Source organism: Pristiophorus japonicus, chromosome 4 (assembly GCF_044704955.1).
Source record: "Pristiophorus japonicus isolate sPriJap1 chromosome 4, sPriJap1.hap1, whole genome shotgun sequence".
Classification (NCBI taxonomy): Eukaryota; Metazoa; Chordata; class Chondrichthyes; family Pristiophoridae; genus Pristiophorus; species Pristiophorus japonicus.
This window is the reverse complement of record NC_091980.1, coordinates 173,488,054-173,508,212: the sequence shown is the minus strand read 5'-3', so window position 1 is coordinate 173,508,212 and position 20,159 is coordinate 173,488,054. Positions and strand designations below refer to the sequence as shown.

Sequence of the window (20,159 nt, the reverse complement as noted above, 5' to 3'; positions counted from 1 at the left end):
CTGCCCGTTTTCGGGCTTAATCCAATGTGTAAGCCATGGTATTTTTAGGTCAATCTTCATGCAGCTTCAGTACTGGCCATGACCCAGGAAAGACTTTGCAATCCGAATCAACAACTTGCATAGATAGAATCTTCAATGTCGAAAACATCCCAAAGTGCTTCACAAAGGTGTCGTCAAACCAAGCCAAAGCAGGAGATAGTCAAAGTGGTGGGTTTCAAGGAGGGTCGTAAAGGGCGAAGGGGAGGTGAAGAGGCAGAGGAGTCTATGGAGGAAATTCTGGAGCCTGTAGTACAGGCGGCTGAAGGTACAGCTGGCCAATAAAACAAAACTATAAATATAAATGCACTTTTACTTTACTATATCAGTGGAAAATATTTTATCCAAAATTAGAGGATCCAACTCGTGGAATTTAAAAGATTTAGATACTTGCATGTGTTTTATCAGTCCATTTTATCGGACATTTTATAATTGTTGAATGTATAAGTTTAGTAGGTTAAAAGCAAATACCCGTTATGTGAGGATGGGGTGAAGGGAGGGGTGTACACATCGTTGAAGGAGTTGAAGGAAGAGAGTTTGGAGAGTGACAAGGTTGTTGGGCTGAAGGGTTAGGGTGGTAGGAGACCATGAGGGGATTTAAACATACATTGATTCTAATTGATGTCTTTAGGCCATGGACTATTTCAGCACAGATAGAGGTCATTCGGCCCATCATCTCTGTGGTGGCTCTTTAAAAGAGCTACCCAATTATTCCCCCCCCTCCCCCCTCCCCCCGCCGCCTGCCCTTTCCCCAGAGCTCTGCAATTTTCTCCCCTTCAAGTATTTATCCAATTCCTTTTTGAAAGTAGCCTTTGAAATTGCCAGTGGAAACAGTTTCTCTTTATTTACTTTATCAAAACCCTCCGTAATTTTGAACGCCACTATTAAATCTCCCCTGCCGAGCTTTTTACCTGTAGGTTTCTGATCCATTGGCTCTTCCTTGGTTGGACTGGCCTGCGGTTCATTGTCTGAACAAGAATGCCTGTGTTTATTCTTGTAGCTCTTTTCTGTTCCATGTGCTTCCATTTTATCTTTGGAGCCTTCACTAGAGGTTTTCCCCGACCTTCTTGATTTTAGGAAAGCAACCAAATTTGGGTCTAGTTAAATAGTAAGTGGGGAGAAAAAAACAAAGTTAACTAAAAGATTGCAGGAGGGAAGAACAAGCCATTTGCTGTTTTTCGTAAAAAACTATTAAAGCATAATGTCAGTTAATGGGTGCAAATAAGCAGTCAGTCAGAAACCAACATGTACTATCCACTAATGAATAGTGCCAAGATGCAATGTCCAAGTAGCATTGCGTAATGCCCAACGAACAAATATTAATATGCAATGTCCAATGGACAAATAGCAACGTGCACTGTCCAGTGAACAAATAGCATTAATATGCAATGCCGTCTGATAAATAGCATCATTGTGCCAAGCTCATCATGAACAGTAGCAACGAGCAATGTCCATCCATGAACAAATCACACCAACATGCAATGCCAACTGATGAAAAATAGCACAACATGCAATGACGAATGAACAAACACCACCAAACACCCTTCAATAAACAAGTAACAGCTCTGTTCAGTGTTACAAAAAGGATTAAAAACCCTAAAATATTCACTGTGTATCTGAGAATAATGGAACTTGTAAAGTATTGTAATCCAACAAAGCCTGTGAACTTCACTCATTTCAATAAACACATTAGAAAAAATTGCCAATCTTACACACTGGTTTGACATTGTGTAAATTGACACTTTCAACCCTCAAGCAAAGCAAAGGCCTCATCATTTAACACTTCAGCCCAAGCTATCCAACAACTACCGCCCCCTCCCCCCACCCCACCCCCAAGGAGCCTTCCGCAGAAGTCAGCTTTTACAGTAATTTCGTAACTGGTGAGAATACCCTAGCTCACGACTCCAACCCTTCACCCTGAGGTATCTGAGTCACATCCAACATACAGTCCTGCTTTGAAGGCCAACTAAAGGCAGCATCTGAATAAAATCACATTCAGTCGTATCTCGAGGTTCAATACATGAGGCCAACATCAAGGTGCAATCAGCTGTCACTGTAGTTCGGGCCCATTCTATTGACTATTTAACATGGGCTTCCATAATCACCTAGTTGGTAACGGCAAAAAGTACAGATGTCAGTGTTTGCTCAGTGGTAGCATCCTCATCTTGGGAGTCAGAAGGTCATGGGTTCAAGCCCCATTCACGGCGTGAGTACTTAATCTAGGCTGGCACTTCGGTGCAGTGCTGAAGGAGTGCTGCACTGTCGGAGGTGCCGTCTTTAGGGTGAGATGTTAAACCAAGACCCCGTCTACACTCTCAGGTGAATGTAAAAGATCACGTGGTACTATTCGAAGAGGAGGAGGGGAGTTCTCCCTCGTGTCCTGGCCAATATTTATCCCTCAACTAACACCTTAAAAACATGATCTGGTTATTATTTCACTGCTGTTTATGGGAGCTTGCTGTGCGCAAATTGGCGGCCATATTTCCGACATTACAACAGTGACTACACTTCAAAAGTACTTAATTGGCTGTAAAGCGCTTTGGGACATCCCGAGATTCTGAAATACAAATTCCTTCTTTCTTTTACACAAGCTACATGCGTCAGTCTGGCTCAGTTAGTGGCACACTCACTTCTCGCTCAAAAGGTTGCACAGGTTGAACCTCCCTTATCGTGAACCCTCGGGACCTGGCCTGTTCTGGAGAAGGGATTTTTCCGGATGAGGGGTGGTCACGTTAAATTGGATGGTACAGGTAACTGAGCAAGAGGATATCAGGGCCAGGGCTGGCTGGCTTGGGGCTGGGAGTGCGGCAGAGAGATAATGCGGGGGTGGGGGGGGGGGGTGGATGGATCGCGGGGTCAGGCCAGTAATTGCGGGAGTCGGCAGCGAGGAAGGACTTCAATTTGTTCATGCCGGAGTTTTGCAGATGCGTCACCCGGTGGCCGGGAATGGTTCTGAACGAGGGGTGGTTCCGGATATGGGAGTTCTGGATAAGGGAGGTACAACCTGTATGTTTAAAACCTCTGCCTTGGATTGAGTGCATAATCTAGGTTGACACTCCCGAGGTTGTACCTGGTTAGGTCATGACATGGCACTATTAGAAGAACTTTCCTAGTGTTTTGGCCAACATTCCTCTCTCAACCCTCACCACCACCAAAAACAGAGTCACTCGCCATTCATTTCACTATTTGTGAGACTTGCTAACATATTATCCTATAAATGGTCACAGGATGATAGAAAGCACTGCTCAAAGCATTTCGCATGTGATAAGGCATCATGTAAATACCAACTTATTGCATAGCAAAAGGTCCTGGTTTAATACCTGGTCTGTGCTTGATTAGCTGATCTCAGCCAGGGTAGTAGTAGAGCACAGTTGAGTTCAGAGCCGAGAGAGAAAAGAAAAAATTGCATTTCCATAGCCTCATTCATAATCTCAAAACACCACAAAGCGCTTCATAGCCAATGAAGTACTTTTGAAATAGAGTCACTGTTATAATGTAGGAGTCAATTTGTGCACAGGAAACTTCCACAAACAAAAATGAGATAATGATCAGGTAATCGATTTTAGGGATGTTGGTTGAGGCATAAATAAACCCTCCCTTAGCACTGTACTGGAGTGTCAGACTGGAGTAGGAACCCACCATCTTCCGACTCAGAGGCAACAGCTGACACAGTAGGAAAAATGAAAGCTGGAGGAAGAAATTGGAATAAAGAAAACCAGGTTTTAGTGCTCCATGCATACAGCAGTGATACACTCACCTAACCGGGCCACAAGATTATCTTGTTCCTCCTCAATCTCCTCTTTAGACATGGCCTGCAGTCTGGCTATGTTCTCTTCATGAATCCTCTGTGCTTCTTGAAGGCCTATTTTCCCACCCAGTCTCTCTCCAGATACCGGTCTCTCATCACCTGCACCTGTGAGCAAATGCAATAAGGTAAATAAAGGTTAAAAAAATCAAAAAACAAAATACTCTCTCAATTAACCGCTAACAATTAAACTCCATAGTAATAACAGGAGGCGGCCATTCAGCCCGTTGAGTCTGCTGTGCCATTCAATTAGATCATGGCTGATCTGTCTCTTAACTCGAGAGGAATGCTCATCGGGGTAAGCTGCACAAATTCAATACTGGCAACACTTCAACTAGGGGCTTTGCTCCCTCTCCTCCCTTCCCTCCTGTCAATCGAGCTCAAGATATTCCTGAAGCAGTCATAATGGTGAGCAGTCCAGTGGGAGGATACAGGACTTGCTCCGCCCAGATTGCCCTGCTGTTCCCACAGGAGGATACATTCCCAGCAACAGCACCGACTGTGCTGCTGTAACAAAAGCCTGACCTACTAATTCACCTGTGGAGTGGCCCTTTTCCGATAGCTCTGTAACTCGAGATGGAGCTGACCTTTGCTCCCCTGTGACCCCGCTCAAGGGGCTGATCCCACAGACGGAGGGCGCTGCCCAAGCTGCTTCAGCAGCCTTCTTTGCAGCGAGTTTCTGGGCAAAGATACTTTTCTTTCCTGAAAGCAACTTCACCTGTTACAAGAGATAGAAAAATACAAACAAAAGCGTCAGGTATTTCTGCATAACGTTCAACTTGCATGAGATAGGCCATTGGACTCATCTAGAAAGAGCTTAAAGATCTAATGGTTTCTGAAATTATTCCAGAGCTTCACCTCCACTTTTCTATGTGGAAGCCCATTCCATATGCTGATCACTGTGTGAGAGGAAGAATTTCCTCATATCAGTCCTGAATTTAACTTTTGCTAGTACTGAGGCACTCAGCTCCTCAGAACATAGAATCATACAGCATAAGAGGAGGTAATTTGGCCCATTGTACCTGAGCTGGCTATTTGAAAGAGCTCTTCAGTTAGTCCGATTGATCCAAGTCTTTCCCATAGCCCTGCAAAATCAGTACTGTAGGAAACGCGGCAGCCAATTTGCATACAGCAAACTCCCACAAACAGTAATGTGAAAATGACCACATAATCTGTTTTTTTTAGTAATGTTGGTTGAGGGATAAATATTGGCCAGAGAACCGGGGAGAAATCCCTTGTTTTTCTTCGAAATAGTGCAGTGGGATCTTTTACGTCCACCTGAGATGGCAGACGGGGCTTCAGTTTAACGTCTCATCCAAAAGACGACACCTCCGACAGTGCAGCACCCCCTCAGTTGAGAGTCAGGCACGAAACTGGCTCTAATTTGTCACAGGATTGTCTCCCCTTGTCGGTCACATTTTTTCTTGACTGATATGTTCAATTTTTATATCTTTACCTTGGTTAAATCCAGAGTAGGCAGCAAGGTGGCAGCTAACTGGCAGCAGGAGCTGGTGAGGACAGGCTGTGCAGGAGCTGGTGCAACAGATGTGAGCCAAACTGGCGTGTTGGGACTTGGCTTGGCATGTGGCAGCACATCCACAGCTGAACCTTTAACAGTACTTAATCGCACTTTAATCAGGCGCGAAAAGCTTATTGAACCACCCGAAAGAGTCAGCCCGCTTTACTCTATTATAAGCGGCGCCTTTGTAATTGAATTGAGAGGACATGGCAAATAATTAGTACCATTTTCCCCATATAGGCAGCTGCCCTCGATAAGCGTGAACGGTGCAAGTGCTGGGGACTGTCATGCCTTTGGGTTGTGGGCCTAGGTTGACAAGGATTGGAACCGAGACTGTCCAAACCCATTTTATGTAGGACTCTTACAGTTCTGATGCAGCCCAGACTGACTTTCATTTGTCAGACTGGGCTGTATCAGAACCCAGGCCCCAGAGGTGAAAGGCCACTGTCGTACTATTTCTGTTTTTGGTGACTAACGGAATGACATCGAATGTACAGCACTGAAACTCGCCATTCGGCCCAAGTGGTCCATCCCAGCGTTTAAGCTCCACACGCGCATCCTCCCATCCCCCTCTTCACCTCACCCTATCAGCATAACCTTCGATTCCTTTCTCCCTCATGTACTTATCTCGCTTTCCCTTAAATGCATCTATGCTATTTGCCTCAACTACTCCGTGGGAGCGAATTTCACATTCTAACCACTCTCTGGTTAAAGACGTTTCTCCTGAATTCCTTATTGGATTTATTAGTGACAATCTTATATTTATGGCCCTTGTTTTGGTCTCCCCCACAAATGGAAACATCTTCTCTATGTCAATACTATCAAACTCTTTCATAATCTTAAGAACCTCTATTAAGTCGCCTCTCAGTCTTCTCTTTTCTAGAGAAAAAAGAACCCCAGCCTGTTCTATCTTTCCTGATATAACTTCTTAGTCCCGGTATCATCCTTGTAAATCTTTTTTGCACCTTCTCCAGTGCCTCTATATCCTTTTTATAATATGGAGTCCAGGAATGTACCTTAGATCCACTTAACAGCTTGATATTAGGTTCACAACATCAAACTTTAACTCCTTGCTTTCACGTAGTGCTGAGCAAAACAATACATTTTTTTAAAATAACTACCTCGCTCTGTACCTCCGACCTATGAAAGACCTTCGGGAAGGCTAGCCCTGTTGATACAGGAAGAAATAAAGGTGTTGCTGTTGTGTCTCTCTCCTGAAAGGAAAATACAAGACAAAAACATTGGTGAAATGCTGAACTTTAAAGTCCTTCAGTTTCCGAGAACAAATTTCTCAAGAAGACTCTTCATTATGTAGAGAGACTAGAGTAGCTGTTCTCCTTATAGCAGAAAAGGTTTAAGGGGGATTTGCTAGAGGTGTTCAAAATGATATGGGGTTTTGATAAGAGTAGATAGGGAGAAACTGTTTCCAGTGGCGGGAGGGTGGCTAACCAGATATCCACTTGTACGCTATTATAACCCAAGATGTTGTTCCACCCTAAAATTGCGTGAATACACACTAAAGAAACACTTAGCACTGACAATTAACTTGTTTTCAAAATCCATTCTGTGAAAATATAATGAAGAAACCCTGAAATGTGACAGTAAATTACTGGAGGGCCAGGGATTTGTGGAATCATATCCTGGCAAGAGAAAGGAGGATAAAAGAAAAAACAAAATGATAGCGTTGCCTTTGTAGCCATTGGACTTCAAATCTCAGCCCTGGGTTAACAAAAAGAATTGCATTTATACAGTGCCTTTCATGAACTTAGGACGTCCCAAAGCATTTTATAATCAATGAAGTATTTATGAAGTGCAGTAATTGTTGCAATGCAGGAAACATGGCAGCCAATTAGCATGGTCCCACAACAGCAACGTGATCATGACCAGGTAATCTATTTTAATGATGTCAGTTGCGGGATAAATATTGACCAGCACACCAGGGAGAATTCGCCATCTCTTCTAAATAGAGCCATGGGATCTTTCATGTCCCGGTGAGAGGGCAGACAGGGCCTCATCTGAAAGTGACACCTCCGACAGTGCAGCGCTCCCTCAGCACTGCACTGGAGTGCCCCCTCAGCACTGCACTGGAGTGCCAGCCTGGATTATGTGCTCAAGTCTCTGGAGTGGGACTTGAACCGACAACCTTCTCACTCACAGGTGAGAGTGCTCTGCATGGAGCCAGATGGAACTTAGCGTATATTACAAAGCCCAGTGACAGCAGATAGATCGGCAACCTATTGAGCGAAGACAGAATGTTTTACAAGATACCAGCAATTGTGAAACTGTGTGACGGGGTCTGCAGCAATGAACCAATGATGAGGATACAGCTCCCAGCTTCCCAAGTTGTCTGAAGCCTTTTCACGCACCAGCCCTGCTATTTTCCATGAGCTGCAAGCACCAAGTGAGAGTGAGAGAGGCGCTTAAAATGTGTGCTAAAACTTACGATAATTTTTGACAGGACAGCTGTGATGTGTCTGTCCTGTTGATCCAGCTGCGCCTCACTATCGTCTTCTTGGAATCTGACCTTTTCTGTCTTGACCTTGGACTTTTTGGGCGGAGCTGGCATTAATGATGGAGGAAGGTCAGGAAGAGCTAAAACAAAACAGATAAGCAGTTGATTTCTGGTCTGTAACTGCAAAACCACACAAACAGCATCGTGATAATAATCAGATCATCTCTTTCGTGATGTTGATTAAGGGATAAATATTGGCCGCGACACCAGGGAGAACTCCTCTGCTCCTTTTCAAATAGTGCAATTGGATCTTATACGTCCACCCAAGAGTGCAGCTGGAGCCTTGGTTTAATGCCTCAGCCGAAAGACGGCACCTCCAACAGTGCAGCACTCTCTCAGTACTGTACTGAAATGTCTGCCTAGATTTTGTGCTCAAATCTCCAGAGTAGGACTTGAACCCACGACATTCTGATCACATTAATGTAGGTCAAAAGGTCATCTATTTTGGACCAAAAAAGGACAGATCTGAGTATATTTTTAACATGGCAAAAATCTAGTAACAATGGAGGTTCAAAGAGATTGAGGGATCTATGTACACAAATCACTAAAATGTCGCAGTAAGGTACAAAAAAATAAATAAAAAGGCTAATGGAATGTTAGCCTTTATAACTAGAGGGCTAGACTATAAAGAGGAGAACGTTTTGCTATAGCTGCACAAAGCACTGGTTAGACTACATCTGGAGTACGGTGGACAGTTCTGGGCACTGAACTTTCGAAAAGATATATTGGTCTTGGAAGAATGCAAATTCACCAGAATGTTACCAGGGCTCCGAGGGTTAAATTATGAGGAGAGATGAATCGGCTGATATTCCCTGGAATATAGAAAATTAAGAGGCGATTTGATTGAGGTTTGTAGGATTTTGAAAGGAATTGATAGGATAGAGAGAAACATTTTTTTGCTGGTGGGGAGTCTATGACAAGGGGACATAACCTTAAAATCCAAGCGAGGCCATTCAGGAGAGAAGTTAGGAAACACTTCTTCACCAAAGGGTGGTAGAAATATGGATGCTAGCTCAATAAATAATTTTTAAATTTGAGATCGATAGAACCCAAGAAGTAGGAGCAGGAGTCGGCCATTTGTCCCCTCGAGCCCGCTCCGCCATTCAATAAGATCATGGCTGATTTGATCTTGCCTCAACTCCACTTCCCTGCCTGCTCCCCACAACCCTGGACTCCCTTATCGTTCAAAGATCTGCCTATCTCCACCTTAAATACACTCAAAGACCCAGCCTCTACAGCTCTCTGAGGTAGAGAATTCCAAAGATTCACGACCTTCAGAGAAGAAATTCCTCCCCACTTCTGTTTTAAATGGGCAACCTCTTATTCTGAAACTATGTCCCCTAGTTCTAGATTACCCCACTAGGGGAAACATCCACTCTGCATCTACCCTTGCTAGCCAAGAGTAATAAGGGATATGGAGCAAAGGCAGGTGGATCGAGTTAGGATACAGATCAGCCATGATCTCATTGAATGGTGGAACTAGCTCGAGGGGCTGAATGGTCAACTCCTGTTCCTGTGGTCCCAACATTTCAATGCGAGTTAGAATCCAACAAATCTCGATACTCAGCACCCCCTGCAATGGTGAAATCCTCCAAACACAAAACTAACTGGACAAAATCTCACCATGGCTGCTCAGAACATTGCTTCCGTGAGCATGAGGCAATAGGACATGCGAGAGCATCTTCTCTCTCTCCTGTCACAGACTTGCGGTGGACCGACCAGCACAAAGCTCCCTATCACACTCAATCCAACCCAATGGAGAAGTGTGAAATGTGATAAATTGCAAGGAGCAACATTGCTGCATGTCTACTAGAACAGGAACTTGTATTTATATAGCGCTTTTAATGTTAGTAAAATGTTCCAATTTGCTGCACAGGAGCGTTACCAAACAAAATAACTGACACCAAGCCAAAGGAGGGGATAGTAGGACAGGTGACCAAAAGCTTGGTCAAAGAGGTAGGTTCTAAAGAAGTTCTTAAAGGAAGAGAGCTGTAGAGGCAGAGAGGTTTAGGGAGGAAGGAGGTAGAGAAACAGTGCTTCAAAGGTGGACTGACCTGAATTGGAAAAATAGTACACCCAGTTCAGAGCATTTGGAAGAGGTTGTTTAACTTTTGGAACCTTATATCTTACATCTTACTAACATTTACAGGGAAGCTAGATAAGTATAGGAGGGAGAATAGTACAGAAGGATATATAATTTTAATTCCCCTCTCCACTCCCACTCTGATATCTCTGTCCTCGGCTACTTACACTATTCCAATGAAGCTCAACACAAGCTTGAGGAACAGCACCTCATCTTTCGTTTAGGCACTTTAACAGCTTTCTGGACTCAACATCGAGTTCAACAATTTCAAACCATTACCTCTGCCCAAATTTTATTTTCCTTGCCTCCTTTTTTTTTGCTTTCCCAGGGTAGCTGGTGATGACTCTGCTTTTCACACCCTAACTGGACTCATCTTTTGTTTCTTAACCTGTTCCAGTACCATCTCATTTTTTGCCCATCATCCCTTTTGTCTCTTAAATCATTCCTGCCTCCCACCCTATCACAGACCTTCCTTTTTGTTCTTTCCTCCCCCTTTCCCTGCCCTTGCACTTCCTTAAGAATCTGTTACATCGCAAACTTTTCCAGTTCTGACAAAGGGTCAGACCTGATACATTAACACTGTTTCTCTCCACAGATGCTACCTGACCTGCTGAGATTTCCAGCATTTTCTGCTTTTATTTCAGATTCCAGCATCCGCAGTATTTTGATTTTGTACATCACTGGGAACATAGGCTCGAGGGGCTGAATGGCGTATTTGCTTTGACTCCTATGAAGGCACGGCATTTCCAGCATTCATAGCAATTGTAAAAGCCCTCTATTAAAACTAACATTACAGTGAGGGGAAGCACTTGGAAATCCCAGCCAGGCATGCTGTGAATAGAGGAGAAAGGATTAGGTAGAGCACATTAATGCCACTTAGCCAAAATGTCTGACACAACTTGCTGTTTTACACAAGTTTGTTCACGGTTTGAAAACCCAAAGATTTGTCGAATGTTGAAAACATTTTCTGATTGACCCTTGGGTATAGAAGATTGAGGGGTGATCTGATCTGATTTAAAATGTTAAAAGCATTCAATAGGTAGATAAGGAGAAACAATTTCCTCCGGTGGGAGCATCAAGAACAAGGCGACATAATCTACAAATTAAAGGATAGTAGAAATTTGGAATTTGTCCCAAAAGGCTATGGATGCCAGGGGTCAATTGAAGCTTTGAGACTAAGATTGCTAGATTTTACTGGATAAGGGTATCAAGAGATATGGAGCATAAGCAGGAAAATTAAGCTGAGGTGCAAATCAGCCATGATCTGGTTGAATAGTGGAGCAGGTTCGAGGGCTGAATGGCCTACTCTTGTTCTTACCCACAATTCCAATTATGTTAATTATTATTAACCAATCAAAAATATCCCAATGCTGCATGCTCTCATCAGTAACAAGCCAGCTTAATACTTGCTCATCCCCCAACCCCCTTACATTAAATCCAGCATCTGATTCCCACAGTAACATTACACGACGAAAATTCATTTCAAACCTTCCAAAGTGACTGCGTCCCGTAAGCCTTCATTGGCCTGGCTTCCATCAACATTTCCTGATTCCACTTTCCTCTTATCTACTTTCTTTACGACTTTGGCAGCTGAAGATGTTCCTGCCGCTAGGAACTGTTGCTGGAACCGAAGGAGATCGTCCTCAGATTCTCCAGGCTTCGGCCTACCCAACATCTTCCTTGGAATGGAATAGCCTCCTGTGAATGACACAGTGGTACAGTCAGCCTCACTGCACATGAAGACACGTATCTAAGATGGGGAGATAAACAATGACGGACAACCCACCTCCCTACTTGCTGTGATCATAAATTAGAATCGAACAGCACAGGAAGCCATGCAGCCCATCGTGCCTGTGCAGACTCTTTCAAAGAGCTATCCAATTAGTCCCACTCCCCTGCTCTTTCCCCACAGCCCTGCAAATTTTTCCTTTTCCATGTATATATCCAATATCCTTTTCAAAGTTACTGTTAAATCTGCTTCCACCACCCTTTCAGTCAGTGCATTCCAGATCATAACAACTCGTTGCATAAAAAAAAAAAATTCTCATCTCCTCTCTGGTTCTTTTGCCAATTACCTTCAATCTATGACCTCTGGTTACTGACCCTCCACCATTCAATACGATCTGATTTTGGTCTCAACTCCACTCCCCTACAAGCTCTCCATAACCCTTGACTCCCTTAAGGTTTCTCCCTATCGACTCTATCAAAACCCTTCATAACGGTCAACACCTTGATTAAATCTTTTCTTAACCTTCTCTATTCCAAGAACAATCCCAACTTCTCTAATCCCTCTACAGAACTGAAGTCGCTCAAGCCTGGTATCATTCTGATAAATCTCCTCCGCACCCTCTCCAAGGCTTTAAGTGTGGTGCCCAGAATTGAACACAATACTCAAGCTGGGGCCTAACCAGTGATCCAACAGTTTCCTACTTTTGCATCCTCATCTCAGAGAAAGCTTATCAGTAGTTTGTGATTTCCAACTGCTGAAGCCCCCGACTCTGGCTGGGGAATGGTCCGTTGGCAGAAACAGTCCTCGGGCCACTATTCACCTGCAACAGGGTAGATGCAGAGAGGAAGTTTCCCCTCGTGGGGGAATGTAGAACTAGGGGACATGGTTTCAGAATAAGGGGTCGCCCATTTAAAAGAGATGAGGAGGAATTTCTTCTCTCAGGGTTGTGAATCTTAAGAATTCTCTACCCAAGAGAGCTGTGGAGGCTGGGTCTTTGAATATATTTCTGGTGGAGATAGACAAATTTTTGAATGATAAGGAGTCAAAGGTTATGGGGAGCGGGCAGGGAAGTGGAGTTGAGCCCAAGATCAGATCAGCCATGATCTTATTAAATGGCGGAGCAGGCTCGAGGGGCCAAATGGCCGACTCCTGCTCCTCTTTCTTATGTTCTGATGAACCCAGACAGCGAGTGCCAGCACATTTTTCAACTGAGAGGGGTTCCATTGCCAAGCCTGGTCCCGTTCTCATCTGTTGCCCACCCACATGCACTTTCCAGCATGGGCTGATGCCTAGTGAATGGAATGAGGTTGGACAAGAGGGAGAAAGAAATCTTGCTTGATTTCGCTTTCCCCCCTACCTAACCTGGATGGGGAGGCCAACAGCAGTCTTGGCCGAGACCAGCTAACTCAGCACAGACCGCGGATCGAAACAGAGACCTTCCCGGCTGCATGGCTCAATAGTAATTACCACTGAGCTATTCAAATACAAAAAGTGAATTCTAAAAAGAAAAAAAAGGAATTTTCATCTCTATCGCGCCTTTCATGAACTCAGGACATCCCAACGTGTTTTAAAAATCAAATAAGTACTTTTGAAGTGCAGTCACTGCTGCAATGTAGGAAACACGGCAGCCAAATTTGCTCACAGCAAGGTCCCACAAACAGCAATGAGATAATAACCAGATAATCAATCTGTTTTTGTGGTACTGGTTGAGGGACAAATATTGGCCAGCTCTTCTTCGAAATACGTCCACCTGACAGGGCAGACTCGGCTTAACATCTCATCTGAAAGACGGCACCCAGACAGTGCCGCACTCCTTCAGTACTGCACTGGAGTGTCAGCCTGGATTAGGGGTTTAAGTCTCTGGAGTGGTACTTGAACCCAAAACCTTCTTCACTCCGAGTTGAGATTGCTACCCACTGAACCACAGCTGACACCTTATTCTACTCAACTGTCGTAGAGTGCAACCATTTTGTTTAGAAATCCCTGGATCTGGAACCAATGGTTCATTCCACTGACATCAGGACTGCTCACAGCCCGCAATGGAACTTGCATCAGAGACTAGGGTCCTGAACTTAAGGAAAGGTCCTGAACTTAAGGATGGTATGAGCTGTGAATTGGCTAGAATAGACTGGCGAGTAATACTTAAAGGGTTGATGGTGGATAGGCAATGGCAAACATTTAAAGATCACATGGATGAACTGCAACAATTGTACATCCCTGTCTGGAGTAAAAATAAAACGGGGAAGGTGGTTCAACCGTGGCTAACCAGGGTAATTAAGGATAGTGTTAAATCCAAGGAAGAGGAATATAAATTGGCCAGAAGCAGCAGCAAACCTGAGGACTGGAAGAATTTTATAATTCAGCAGAGGAGGACAAAGGATTTAATTAGGAGGAAGAAAATAGAGTATGAGAGGAAGCTTGCTGGGAACATAAAAACTGACTGCAAAAGCTTCTATAGATATCTGAAAAGAAAAAGATTAGTGAAGACAAACATAGGTCCCTTGCAGTCAGATTCAGGTGAATTTATAATGGGGAACAAAGAAATGGCAGACCAGTTAAACAAATACTTTGGTTCTGTCTTCACGAAGGAAGACACAAATAACCTTCCGGAAATACTAGGGGACCGAGGGTCTAGTGAGAATGAGGAACTGAAGGAAATCCTTATTAGGTGGGAAATTGTGTTAGGGAAATTGATGGGATTGAAGGCCAATAAATCCCCGGGGCCTGATAGTCTGCATCCCAGAGTACTTCAGGAAGTGGCCCGAGAAATAGTGGATGCATTGGTGATCATTTTCCAACAGTCTATCGACTGTGGATCAGTTCCTCTGGACTAGAGGGTAGCTAATATACCACTTTTTAAGAAAGGAGGGAGAGAGAAAATGGATAATTATAGACCAGTTAGCCTGACATCAGTCGTGGGGAAAATGTTGGAATCAATTATTAAAGATGAAATAGCAGCGCATTTGGAAAGCAGTGACAGGATCAGTCCAAGTCAGCATGGATTTATGAAAGGGAAATCATGCCTGACAAATCTTCTAGAACTTTTTGAGGATGTAACTGGTAGAGTGGACAAGGGAGAACCATGGATGTGGTGCATTTGGACTTTCAAAAGGCTTTTGACAAGGTCCCACATAAGAGATTGGTGCGCAAAATTAAAGCACATGGTATTGGAGGTAATGTACTGACGCGGATAGAGAACTGGTTGGCAGACAAGAAGCAGAGTCGGGATAAACGGGTCCTTTTCAGAATGGCAGGCAGTGACTAGTGGGGTGCCGCAGGGCTCAGTGCTGGGACCCCAGCTATTTACAATATCCATCAATGATTTAGATGAAGGAATTGAGTGTAATATCTCCAAGTTTGCAGATGACACTAAGCTGGGTGGCAGTGTGAGCTGTGAGGAGGATACCAAGAGGCTGCAGGGTGACTTGGACAGGTTAGATGAGTGGGCAAACGCATGGCAGCTGCAGTATAATGTGGATAAATGTGAGGTTATCCACTTTGGTGGCAAAAACACAAAGGCAGAATATTATCTGAATGGCGGCAGATTAGGAAAAGGGGAGGTGCAACGAGACCTGGGTGTCATGGTACATCAGTCATTGAAAGTTGGCATGCAGGTACAGCAGGCAGTGAAGAAGGCAAATGGTATGTTGGCCTTCATAGCTAGGGGATGAGAGTATAGGAGCAGGGAGGTCTTACTGCAGTTGTACAGGGCCTTAGTGAGACCTCACCGAGAATATTGTGTTCAGTTTTGGTCTCCTAATCTGAGGAAGGATGTTCTTGCCATTGAGGGAGTGCGGCGAAGGATCACCAGACTGATTCCCGGACTGACATATGAGGAGAGACTGGATCGGCTGGGCCTGTATTCACGGGAGTTTAGAAGGATGAGAGGGGATCTCATAGAAACATATAAAATTCTGACGGGACTGGACAGGTTAGATGCAGGAAGAATGTTCCCGATGTTGGGGGAAGTACAGAACCAGGGGACATAGTTTAAGGATAAGGGGTAAGCCATTTAGGACTGAGATGAGGAGAAACTTCTTCACTCAGAGTTGTTAACCTGTGGAATTCCCTACCGCAGAGAGTTGTTGATGCCAGTTCATTGGATATTTTCAAGAGGGAGTTAGATGTGGCCCTTACGTCTAAAGGGATCAAGGGATATGGAGAGAAAGCAGGAAAGAGGTAATACTGAGGTGAATGATCAGCCATGATCTTATTGAATGGTGCTGCACGCTCGAAGGGCCGAATGGGCTACTCCTGCACCTATTTTTTTCTATGTTTCTAAATCCTCGGCTGAAAGGGAGCAGTACCCCAGAGCAACACCCACCCACTGGCCTCCAGCCCTAACCCACGTCCAGGTCTGCCAGCTTTCACCCAGGCCGTTACCGGATAGAACATAAGAAATAGGAACAGGAGTAGGCCATATGGCCCCTCGAGCCTGCTCCGCCATTCAATAAGATCATGGCTGATCTGATCATGGACTCAGCTCCACTTCCCCACCTGCTCCCCACAACCCCTTATCGTTTAAGAAACTATTTCTGTTTTAAATTTAATCAATGACCCAGCTTCCACAGCTCTCTGAGGCAGCAAATTCCACAGATTGGCAACCCTCAGAATAAATTTCTCCTCATCTCTGTTTTAAATGGGCATCCCCTTATTCTAAGATCGTGCCCTCTAGTTCTAGTCTCCCCCATCAGTGGAAACACCCTATCTGCATCCACCTTGTCAAGCCCCCTCATAATCTTATACATTTCGATAAGATTACTTCTCATTCTTCTGAATTCCAATGAGTAGAGGCCCAACCTATTCAACCTTTCCTCATAAGTCAACCCCCTCATACCCAGAATCAACCTGGTGAACCTTCTCTGAACTGCCTCCAAAGCAAGTATATCCTTTTGTAAATATAAAACCAAAACTGCACACAATATTCCAGGTGTGGCCTCACCAATGCCTTATACAGCTGTAGCAAGACTTCCCTGCTCTTAGCCTTTATTGCAAAGGGGATGGAGTATAAGATACCATTGGCCTTCCTGATCACTTGCTGTACCTGCATAGTATCCTTTTGCATTTCATGCACAAGTACCCCCCAGCTGTACTCGGTACTTTGCAATCTTTCTCCATTTATGATTTGCTCTTCGATTTTTTTCTGCCAAAGTGCATGACCTCACACTTTCCAACATTATACTCCATCTGCCAAATTTTTGCCCACTCACTGAGCCTGCCCATGTCCTTTTGCAGGTTTTTTGTGTCCTCCTCACACATTGCTTTTCTTCCCATCTTTGTATAGTCAGCAAACTTGGCTACGTTACACTCAGTTCCAAGTCATTAATATAGATTGTAAATAGTTGGAGTCCCAGCACTGATCCCTGCGGCATCCCACTAGCTACTGATTGCCAACCCGAGAATGAGCCATTTATCCCTATTCTCTGTTAGTTAGCCAATCCTCTATCCATGGCTGGATTTGTTTTCTTTGGAACAGAGGAGGCCGAGGGGAGACATTATTGAGGTGTATAAAATTATATGGGGCCTAGATAATGTGGAGAGAAAGGACCTATTTCCCTCAGCAGAGGGGTCAAGAACCAGGGGTCATAGATTTAAAGTAATTGGTAGGAGGATTAGGGGGGGTTCGAGGGGAAATTTCGTCACCCAGAGGGTGGTGGGGGTCTGGAATTCACTGCCTGAAAGGGTGGTGGAGGCAGAAACCCTCACCACATTTAAAAAGTGCATTTGAAGTGTCATAACCGACAGGGCTACAGACCAAGAGCTGGAAAGTGGGATTAGGCTGGATAGCTTTTTGTCGGCCGGTGCAGACACAATGGTCTGAAATGGCCTCCTTCCGTGCTGTAACTTTCTATGATTCCAGGGGCAGAACTTCCAATGGCAGGCCGTGTTTCTTTAAAAGGCCGAAGTTGAAAACCACCCGAGAGGGCCAGCTGCAGAATGGAACCGTCTGGTTCAAAGACTAGACGGGTCCAGCTGCCCCAGGTGAAGATATCTTCTCCCCCACCCCCCACCTGAAGACCATCAATAAAACTTTGTTTTCCACCATCTGGGGAGTGCACCCCAGCAAACACCCACCCAGCACTGTGAGGGGAGACGTGCCCTCACAGCTTCCCTCTTTCCCACCCACCTCTCTCTCTCTCTGAGAGCCCCTTTCTCCTAAACCAATTAATTTTTAAAAAAAACTCATTGAGACAACTGAGCAGAGGGAGCAAGGCCCCTCCCCAATCATTAACCAGGGGAGAGGTGTGCCTCCTTAAGAGCTCCCTCTGCTCAACCTTTAACAAAGCCATTAAGACCTGTGACTTGGGGTGACTGTAGCCCTTAAAGGGACCCCGTGATGGCGTCCCCATCCACGCCGGTGGCAGGGCCAACAAAGACGTATGCGCAGGTGGCGTCTTCAGCCACGGCGCCTCCTGCTGCCCTGCCACCATTCCGATTAATAACAAAAAAGAAACGGGGTCAAAGACTAGATGGGTACTCGCCTGACGGAGGGGCACACGAATCAACTGAGACCCCAACATGGTGAATCTGCACTGCAGGAAAATGTACATTGTGCAACCCCCCAGTCTCATTTTCCCAGAGTCCACCCATTTATTCCTCACATTCAAGACCGCTTTTCTCTTCCAGCTGTGCCTGTTTTTTGTTGTTTCCTTTGTCTTTCACTATCTCGCCCTCTGCCTCTGCCATTCATTCATCCCGTCTATCCCTGCCTCAGCCTCGCTTCCCAATCCCCAGTACATGCCCCCCTCTCTCCCTCTCTCTCCCCCCGGGGTATCTCTATCTCTATCTCTATCTCTCCCACACTTACGCTTTCGCTCTTTCAATCTCCACCTCGAACTCGCGCCTACAGCCACTTCCGGTCCACTCCGTGTCACACCAACAACCTTCCCCCCCCCAGCTTCCGGCAGTTCTCGCGCACGGAGCCTATTTCTGGCGGTGTCCCGGGAACTCGGTCCCCGCGACTTCCGGCCGCCAACGCGCGCCACCGTAAACGGTGCAGGACGGCGGACTGGTGGCTCCAGTCCACGGTTATTTTGTAAAATAGGGAAACTTCCAAAACATAAATAACCACAAGGCAACATCTTGAGAGACAAAGTAAGTGGACTTTTGAGGGGAAATGTTCCCACATTAAGCTGCTAACTGTACATGGGGAATGCTGGAGGCCCGCTCACCCCGGCTACAAACCCGCTCCTGGGCCGCCAGCTCCAAGGGTGAACAAATCGCTCTGTCATAGCCAGTCTTCGCTTTGCAAATTTCAGAAGTGCGTTGTTCCGCGGGATCCTCCCAGCTGCGAGGCAGGCAAGAGCTCCGATTCGTCAGTTGTTTCCAATACAGTGACATCGTGCTCTGGCAATGTTGTCCAAACAATATGTTTCCCATTGCAGTGTGAGAAAATCGTCACACGGGAGATCTCCCGGGTGTGCTACCCAACTGTAATGTATCTGCTTCATGGTTCTTTGCTTAAGAATTTATAGCAACACATTACGATTAAGAACTAGTTGGTTTATTAGCAAAATGTTTAACAATCACACTATACATTACCAGGCTCACAACCACCTGCCTCATTGTGGATCTCCTGAACCCAACGGGCTGGGGTTTTATTGAGTCTTGTGAACATCACGTGACTGGCTAAGCCACTCCCAACTCAACAGCTCTACAATTATTTTGGTATAACTTTAATAATTGTAATCAAATGCCCACTTTTGTAAGTGCACAAAATCCACAAATTAACTAATAAACATTAAAGGGAACTGTGACAAATGAAACTAAATTCAAATTTTGTCCCCTGTTGAAATGATGCACTCGAGTCCCTCCAGTGCCCACCTCTCGCGGAAGGCCACGAGCGTAACATTGGATGTTGTACAGCTTTCTTGCTCTTTTCGCTTCATTGCTTCAAACGTCGAATTACACACACTCGGTTGTAGTAATGACAGGATCAGGTCTTTTATTCAGACATTCGTACTAAACAAACTCAGTATAAATGCTACTGAGACACAAACACTTCACAAGCCAACTTTATGCTTGCTCCGATTTCCAATGACTACTTGTGAGGCACACACCTTCCGAATGTCGATTGTCTAGTGTCTAAAGTGTGTGTGTCAAACCCTCATCTTTACACCAAAAAAGCCTCTGAACTTTGTTTAATGGAGGAAATGCATCCGAGAGGGCGACGAGTGTCTCGTTGCCGAGAGCATGCAGAAATCAAGCGCAGGCTGTGGAAAGAGCGTGCAGCAAACCTGTCCCATCCACCCTTTCCCTCAACGACTATTTGTCCCACCTGTGACAGGGACTGTGGTTCTCGTATTGGATTGTTCAGTCACCAAAGGTCTCATTTTTAAAAGTAGAAACAAGTCTTCCTCGATTCCAAGAGACTGCCGATGATGATGATGAGTACATTTAGACAATTAACATGCAGACGATCTAAAATCAAAATGGCACTTTCCTGAAATCATGACTAACTGCTTTCCAAACTAT

At 44.9% G+C, this 20,159-nt stretch overlaps 1 protein-coding gene across 5 annotated transcripts in view; it reads right to left on the bottom strand.

The window, feature by feature from the left end:
- The window catches only part of rpap1 (RNA polymerase II associated protein 1), a 154,979-nt gene extending 136,427 nt beyond the window's left edge, over positions 1 to 18,552 (bottom strand). For 2 of the 5 annotated variants that reach the window (XM_070878833.1, XM_070878837.1), the window contains exons 1-7: positions 18,493 to 18,552; positions 11,444 to 11,653; positions 7,804 to 7,952; positions 6,482 to 6,574; positions 4,379 to 4,559; positions 3,794 to 3,949; positions 948 to 1,133 (exon numbers count right to left, since the gene is read on the bottom strand). In XM_070878833.1, coding sequence (XP_070734934.1) covers positions 948 to 1,133; positions 3,794 to 3,949; positions 4,379 to 4,559; positions 6,482 to 6,574; positions 7,804 to 7,952; positions 11,444 to 11,630 — 952 coding nt within the window. In that variant the 5' untranslated portion in view covers positions 11,631 to 11,653; positions 18,493 to 18,552. The remainder of the gene's footprint in view (positions 1 to 947; positions 1,134 to 3,793; positions 3,950 to 4,378; positions 4,560 to 6,481; positions 6,575 to 7,803; positions 7,953 to 11,443; positions 11,654 to 18,492) is intronic. The other 3 variants (XM_070878834.1, XM_070878835.1, XM_070878836.1) reach the window with 3 other exon arrangements.
- Positions 18,553 to 20,159: the final 1,607 nt, after the last annotated feature.